The sequence below is a fragment of the Camelina sativa genome, chromosome 11 (assembly GCF_000633955.1).
Source record: "Camelina sativa cultivar DH55 chromosome 11, Cs, whole genome shotgun sequence".
Taxonomy (NCBI): domain Eukaryota; kingdom Viridiplantae; phylum Streptophyta; class Magnoliopsida; order Brassicales; family Brassicaceae; genus Camelina; species Camelina sativa.
In genome coordinates this window covers 22063723-22072084 of record NC_025695.1, presented here as the reverse complement: position 1 = coordinate 22072084, position 8362 = coordinate 22063723, and the positions used below count along the sequence as shown (strand labels likewise).

At 35.8% G+C, this 8362-nt stretch overlaps 1 protein-coding gene across 1 annotated transcript; it reads left to right on the top strand.

The window, feature by feature from the left end:
• LOC104728215 (sodium/hydrogen exchanger 3-like) lies at positions 2630-5976 on the top strand. The gene is made up of 9 exons (XM_019231575.1): positions 2630-3007; positions 3113-3374; positions 3481-3738; positions 3824-4018; positions 4104-4150; positions 4277-4343; positions 4433-4533; positions 4619-4720; positions 5205-5976. The coding sequence occupies exons 5-9, from the start codon at positions 4128-4130 to the stop codon at positions 5317-5319; spliced, it is 408 nt and encodes a 135-aa protein (XP_019087120.1). The 5' UTR covers positions 2630-3007; positions 3113-3374; positions 3481-3738; positions 3824-4018; positions 4104-4127; the 3' UTR covers positions 5320-5976.

Here is an 8362-nt window from a genome sequence, read left to right as displayed (position 1 = left end):
CCAATTGAGAACACCACAACTCTCTCTTTTTCTCCTCTAAAACCACCAGTCGGCTACCCCTGTTAACAAGGGCATCGAAATATAACATATATACTCGAGTCCTAGGGTTTTCCCAAACCAGACCGAATCTAACCGATGATTATAATAATACAATCTGAAAAAATATAGATCGTCAAGACCAATAAAACACCAATTAGTTTTGCGTTCAAATTTGAAAAAATTATCCAATTAAAAAAAAAAATCCTAAAAACATAAGTGTTTTTCTGAAAAACATGAGAAAGCTATGTATAAAAGGAAAATAGAGGCAAATTCAAAAAAAAAGGAAAATAGAGGCAACCCAATAGAACAGTCCTCGTACATTAACCACCATTTAATTTAATTGAATGATCACGTTTCTCACTAATACTTCCATATGCTTTACAAACAATATCATTCTACATATTTTTCTTTGTGAAAATAATGTTATTCTACATTTTAATTATGATTTAACACTCAGTTTCCTAATTTATCCTTAACACAAAACTTTTTTATTGAATTTAAATTATTAATCACTTATTATATAGTAGTCTATATATGTATAATTTAAGGTTTTTTTAATTAGCGGAAATGTGTTAAAATGACATTTGTTGTGTACACTGAGAAAGTATGTTTTTTTGTGTGTAATAAATTTTTCATTATGTGTAGGCGTGGACAAAATACCCGACCCGAAATACCCGTATTGGAACCGAACTGAAAAAACCCGGTTCGTATCGGGGGTGGATCGTATACAATATATTAGTTGGATCTTGAATGTATATACTTTTGGGTATCGTTTCGGATCAGGTAATACCCGATACCCAATTATTACCCATATATATATCCAAAACTATGTATGTATCTACGTATTCCCCCCCCATTAAGAATCGAAATTGAGATTGTTAAGAATCGTTTGTTGATCAGTTCTTCTCCATTACCTATATCTGCGGGAGATTTTTGTTTTCCTATGTAAATTCTGTAATTCACAATCTCTCAACCTGGATTCTCTAAATTTCTTCTCTTCATCTTCGGGCTCTCCGCTTTCCGAGACGTCTAAGACTCATTCAAAGGTTAGTCACTTTTATCTTGATGTTTGGTTTAAAATTTGGAATTCATCGATTGATTGTTGAAGAATCTGCATTTGTTGGTTTAGTTCATTGATTGATTGATTGTTAGACTGTATATAAGAATCTGGATGTGTTAGTTTAGTTCATAGATTCATAAATTGTTTCTTAGAGTTAAGAGTATTAGATGCTTTGGTCTCTGTTTCTTGTAATGAGGATATTAAAGGTTTCGCATTCGAACCTTTAACCCAGACAAGAATCATAGCCAAGGTTATGTCTGGTTCTTATCTTCCTTCTTCATATTCTCTTCTTTCTTTCTTATTGAACCTCTTCAAGAAACAGAGAAAAGAATGGAATAAAGGAAGAAGCTTTAACTATTAGGATTTGTATTGCCTCCATATGTCTAGTGTTGTTTTAACCATCTTCTCAATCACCATTCTATAAAAGCTGCACCTTTGGAACACCGCATCCAAAGATTGTAGACCAAGATAAATAGTGAACCAAACCACTTGGTGAATTAGATTAAATCTTGGAAAGAACAAACACATGAGATTTCTGAAACAATTTTACATGAGAGAGTTAACTGACTGTATAATTGGTTACGATCGCTAACTGGATTTTCGGTGGTGTCCTTCACTGACTGTGTACAAAAATTTACAACAAAGTTTGTGACACCCCGGTTTCAGAGACTTGCGCAGAGGTTTACAAGAATTGATTTGACCACCTATGTCACCAAAGTGCACTTATTTTTTCGGTCAAGGGTCGTGAAAGAACTCCAAAGTTAAGAGTGATTATGCTGGAGTAGTCTCAGAATGGGTGACCATCCGAGAAGTGACTATTGGAACTGTGAGAGTGAGGACAAAACAAATGGAAAGATCATGTGGTGATTTGTAGGGATGGTAACAATTCTTTAAAGCGTCTCGGACGTAGAAAACTGGCCGTCGGATATTGATGGGCTCACGGGCCTAGTAAGAGGACGTGAGACCCATTAAAAAAGGTGGACCCATAAACTGCAATATGACATGGGGCCCACTAAGAGGTGGTGGTCGGGGCGTTACAAAGTTACATTACCATTCATCATAAATCATATCAAGGAAGATACATGGTAGAATACAAGCCAATCTTAGATACCGTAATAAACTCAAAACACACCAAGAAAAGTCATTTATACTGTAGCAGGCTGAACTTGAAAAAATCATCTAGCCACCTGTTATATATGTCGGGACTAGTGATTATTAAATTAGCAGAGGATTAACAAAAAACAACAACAATATCATCGATTTATCGTGGTAAAAGACTCAAAAAGTCTCAATATCATTCCCGAACACTAGTAAATTTGTATCATAAATTACATTTTTTGCTACAAAAAAAATTAATAACAAATAATATCTATAAATTGTTACAAAATTAGTGACAAAATTTAAGTTAATAGTTATTTTAGCTAATTAGTTACTAAGTGTAGCTATATAGTGTAGCTATATAGTGACAAATAGTAACATACATAATTTAGTGACATAAAATTTTGCAACACTACGACACACAACTTTAAATGTAGCAAATTCGTAACATTTTCCTCAGTCTTAAACACTTAAAAACATTTTTCTTTCCCTTCATCATTGTCCTAAAATTTGTTTTTTCCCCAGATTAAAATTAAGGCAATCTGTTTCGAGAGAGTGGGAGATGAAATCTCCGTGGTCCTGACATGAGGAGGAAGATGAGAGAGTGAGTCGCAGTCTTTCAGATCGGAGAAACGTTCGTCAGCTAGGAGCATTTCGACAGGATCCTCCTCCAACCTAAACTCAAAGTCACCAGCTCCGACTTTTTCCTCCACCGTGACTGTGACCTTCAGAATATGCGACTGATTTCCCCTCTTTCTCGTCTTCTAAAACATTACTGGAGTTCTCTCCATCGTAACACCAGCCATAGATGTAATCTTCTTCTTCTTCTTCTTCTCTCTGGTTTTCAATTAATTAAATCATATGGGTTTCGTAAAGTCTTGATCTTTGATTTGTGAAGTTTCTTTAATGGGTTAGATGGAGGAGCAGTCACATCAATTGCAGAGAGACTATCCATTAGGTTAATTTACTTAAGCCATATCTTTCTCTTTCTTTCTTCTTCTTCTCCGACTTGAGTATATCGGCGATGGAGACGAGAAGCCGGCAATTGCAGTGGCCAATCGTGAAAGAGATCAAGAGCTTTTGACTCCCGTCGCTGATTGCGGCGACTAAGACGATGGTTCTTCTTTGAAGCCTTCTCTCTTCGGCTCTGTTTATTATGCAGGTTGCCATTACAAAGGTAACTCCGACAAATACATATTGCTCTCTTTCATGTTTGATTTTGTTCTCTCTTAAATCACGACTTCTGAACTTTAAATATTTGTGTATGCTTTGTTTTTTTTCAGGTTCACCCATCTCAAAATAGCTACTTGGCACACAAACTCATTGTTTGGTATCAGGGACAAGAAGCTTCAATGCTGCTTCCTTTCTCATATGCTGTGGTCTCGGGTGCTATAGGATCATGTTCGATTTTATTTGCCAAGTCACTGTGAGATGCTCTGTGACTTAATTTATTTCTCTCATTGTCACATCGGCTTAATCTATTTTGTCACATAGCCATTGGAGCAATATTCTCTGCTACAGACTCTGTTTGCGCCTTGCAAGTAAGAATTTTCTTAACATTGGGAAAATATTATTCTACTACGTTTGCTAATCAAGAATTAACAAACACTCTTTTGTTAAATCTAGGTGCTTAATCAAGACGACACATCTCTCTTGTCCAGTCTGGTCTTTGGAGAAGGTGTAGTTAACGATGCAACGTCTGTTGTGCTCTTCAACGCAATACAGGGATTTGATCTCACAAACATCAATTCAACTATAGCTTTGGAGTTTGCTGGAAACTTCTTTTATCTCTTCATCTTAAGCACATCACTTGGTGTTGCAGTATGCTTCTTTCGCTCTTCTCCTTAAATTTCAGCACTAGAATTTGGAGTGAACCAGAAAAGTTCTTACTCATTTTCTTTCTCAGGCGGGATTGCTCAATGCTTTCATTATGAAGAATCTCTATATTGGAAGGTATATATTGCGTGTTTATGGCTCGTTATATACATGATTTTCTTTTTTGGTTAGTTCTTGATAGTTCTATGCTTTGTTAGTTACGTTCTTTCTTTAATACTTTACTTTCTTTTTTGGTTAAATCAGGCACTCTACTGATCCTGAAGTTGCACTTATGATGCTATTGGCTTACTTATCATATATGCTGGCAGAGGTAAAGAGACAAATATGATAACTAACGAAGGCTTTATGTTACTTTTTCACCAAGACAAAATGAAATCATGAAATATTATTCCTTTGCAGCTATTCCACTTAAGCTCTATCTTGACTGTGATCTTCTGCGGGATTGTTATGTGTCACTATACATGGCACAGTGTAACAGATAAATCAAAAGTTACCACAAAGTAAGTTTTTTTCCTTCTAATAATAATTACAGAAATTTGTATCTGGTGAATTTTGACTAAAATGAATATATTTTTTTTGGCGTAGACACACTTTTGCTGCATTGTCATTTCTAGCTGAGATTTTTATCTTCCTTTACGTTGGAATGGATGCTCTCGATATTGAGAAATGGGACGTTGTACCCGACAGGTGAGCGACAGGTGAGACTTTCTATAGTGTGTCAAATGAAAATATGTACAATTGTTTTTTGGATCCCTTTTTATCTCCTTCTCCAGGTGTTAGCTATCTTGAAAAAAAAATTTCTAATTTTTTTTTTGTTTAAATGCCTGAAATGTTTTGTTTATTTTCTTCTCAACTAATCGCAAAAATTCTAAATTCTTAAGGATACAAAGGTAACAAAAGGTTTTCTGCAGTAAGTAATATTCTATTTCTATATCTACTCGATTTCATGTAAGTGATTGTGAAGACAGCAGTAAGTGAATATTTTGTCTACAGATTCAAACTGTTATTGGTTTTGTTATCTGCAGTAAGTTATATAATTGACTGATTTCGTTGTCTGCACTATGTGAATATGAAGTCTGATTAACACTTTTTAAGTAGTTTCTGTTACAAAATATTGTCGATAACATTGGTGTTCATGAGATTTCTTGTTAACTTTAATTTTTTTATGTAGGTGGCACCTGCTCAGAATGGGAGGATCTTCGGTATCGGGGGACAAAACTACATACGTGATCGTGGGGAAAGCTCAGCTGGTGCAATGTCTAGAATATCTCTTGAACGCCAATTAAATTATGTTCAAGAGCAGCTGGCCACTTTGGTTGAATTTATGAGGCAATATATGCTTGAAGGTCATGCAAACACTTTCCCCTCTGCTAAACCAACTTCTGCTACGGGTGCGTCGGTCACTGGCCCAACTCAAGGCAACATCAGGGAGAATCGAGAAGCCAATCCCGAAGCTGCGACTGAACGTCCAGAAATGGCTGATGTCCATCAAAGTCATCCAACTTGTAACATGCGCGAACCAAATTCCCGGTTTAAAGATGGATCGGTTGATGCAATAGGTGCATCGGTCGATGCAGGTTCGGTTTTATCGGTCGAGTTTTAAGTTAAACGCTGCGTTTTGGGTTTAGAGAAAACCCTTCAACTCGAGTTTTGCCTCATTCGGCGGGTTTGGCCGTTTTTGAGAGAAAAGAAAAGAGAGAAAAGGTTCTTGAGTGTTCTTGAGGATTTTGGGTGATTTGAGGCTGTTCCTGTAGAGATCTGTAGCTGGGATCGTTGTAGGAGCTTTCTGGGAGCGTTGTTTTGCTTGTATAAGGTTCAGAATCTTCTTGGCAAACGTAAGTGCATGACCCTGGCTTATCTACGCTAGAGATTTCTCTGATCTGCTTGTTTATGTGTTGTTTGGCTTGTTAGTATGTTATTTGGGATGTTGGGAAGCTTTCTTGTGGCTTGGGATCGAGTTTTGTGCTTGCAGGAACAAAGATCCGGCGAGAAGTTTCGGGGAAAAACGATGCTCGACATGGGCATCGGTCGATGCACTTTGTGCGTCGGTCGATGCAAGTGCGAGGACGGCGCGTAAAACCTAGGTTTTTCGTGCTATGTCGAGCATGCGTCGGTCGATGCAGTGGGAGTATCGGTCGATGCAAGGATCGATGCATAACATGCGTCGGTCGACGCAACCCCATCAGGTGTCGGTCGATGCATGTTGGTGTCGGTCAATGCTGAGTACTGGTTTGTTATTGTTGATTGTTGATTGTTGGTTGATGTTTAGAAATGTCTCTATTGCTTGTATGTATAGCCCAGTAGATGTGAGGATTGTCTTACTGAGTGTTTATTAAATACTCATTTATTGCAATATGTGTTTGTGGTGCAGGTAAAGACAAAGTGTGATCGTGAAATCAAGGCAATGAAGAGGAGGATGTTGTAGAGACTCGATTGGTTGTTGTCTGGCATTGATAGGTTGTTAGAGTTGTGTCATTAGAAACATTGATAGGATGCTGGTTTTATGTTTCTTGTTGGTTGAATTTGGATATTGCTTATGTTATAATATTAGTTTATTATTGGATATTGGTGTTGTTTATTTTCGCTGTTAGTTGTGGTTGTGGTTATGTGGTTAGTGGGTATGAGACTACTAGTTGTAGTTTACTTATTATTATTATTACTATTATTTATTATTAAAAAAAAAACGGGTCTGGTCGTTTTACAACTAATGTGCCTGATGAGTCTCGTGAGCAAGAAGACAATGAAGATGCAGAGCTTGTGGGAGGTTTCCTCTTCTAAAGAACTTGTTCTTCCACCTCTATTTACTCAATCTATTTAGCACTCTTTCTTTTCTCTACTGATTTAAAACTCTGTTTTTTTTTTGAATGTTTAAAACTAAGGTTTAATCGGATCTTTTGGAATTTAGTTTTACAATGATATTTACAGGTAAATTGTGTTTGGCGCTACATTTACAAACTTTCCCCACAAGGCAAGGATTTCTGTAGCCCGTACCAATTTTGTATCGTCATCGTAACAATATGTCACAATTACTAACACTATATACGTAGTTATTACAAACGAATAACGTCGGAATCAGTAACAAGTTCGTTAAAAATCGATGTGTAGCTAACTGTCATAATTTGACGACGCCCATTTTGATGCTTTTTGAAGCTAATTGTTACGCATTTTTCAGATGCATTTTGTAACAAATACGACTTTTTCATTAGTAATAAAATTGTAGCAATTTGCGACAATTAGCTTTGACAGAGAATTTTGCTACGACCAAATAGTTATTAACTTCTTTTGTCACAAATTTGTAAAAAAAAACAAAAAAAACCTATAAAAAACACGTTATACCTACTAATATATTCATAACAATACAAAACATTTTTTCTAGTGGAAAGCAAAAGCTCAAGAAGATTTCACCTGTTAACATGCTTGATGGCGAAGAGATGGAAATGAACAACTCAAAAATATATTGTGTTAGTATCAATTTAGTTATATTGAGATGGATTTCTATCAAAAATATATCAACAACAACAATCTCAATACTAACGACAGCTGAGAGACGGCTTCGAAAACAATGATGAACATGTTGAATGAAAAAGCGAAGAAGTGTTAGTCTTTGTCTAATTGTGCAAATATTATATATCTTATTTCTCCTGTTTTAAACCTATAATTATTTTATCCATTTTATAAGGTTTGTTGTCTTGGCGATATTGATGTGTTTTTTTATAGCTTGACTATAGTTTTGTTTATAGCTTGGCTACACCACCAAAAAAATATAGCCAAACTATGAAAAAAACACATCAATCTGGCCAAGACAACAAACCTTATAAAATGGATAAAATAATTATAGGTTTGAAACAGGAGAAATAAGATATATAATATTTGCACAATTAGACAGAGACAAACACCTCTTCGCTTTCTCGTTCAACATGTTCATCATTTTCTTCGAAGCCGTCTCTCAACTGTCGTTAGTATTGAGATTGTTGTTGTTGATATATTTTTGATACAAATTCATCTCAATATCACTAAATTGATACTAACAAAATATTTTTTTGAGTTGTTGATTTCAATCTCTTTGCCATCAAGCATGTTAACAGGTGAAATCTTCTTGAGCTTTTGCTTTCGTGAATGATATTGATACTTTTTGAGGCTTTTAGCATTGAAACTGACTATTTTTATGAATGGTGGTGAATGATGTATGGAATGATGACTTATGAATGAATGGATGTCAGGGTGTTTCAATTCCCCTTATGCAATTGTAGTATAAGAGGTGTCAATCCAATCTGAGTGTTTGTGAACAATCAAGATGTGCATATGAGTCTAAGTCAAGCCAGATGTAAA

Coding starts and splice junctions, on each gene's coding strand:
- LOC104728215 (XM_019231575.1), top strand. CDS start 4,128: ATGAAGAATCTCTATATTGGAAG. Junction 4,344..4,432: donor TATCATATATGCTGGCAGAG/GTAAAGAGACAA, acceptor ATTCCTTTGCAG/CTATTCCACTTAAGCTCTAT. Junction 4,534..4,618: donor AAATCAAAAGTTACCACAAA/GTAAGTTTTTTT, acceptor TTTTTGGCGTAG/ACACACTTTTGCTGCATTGT.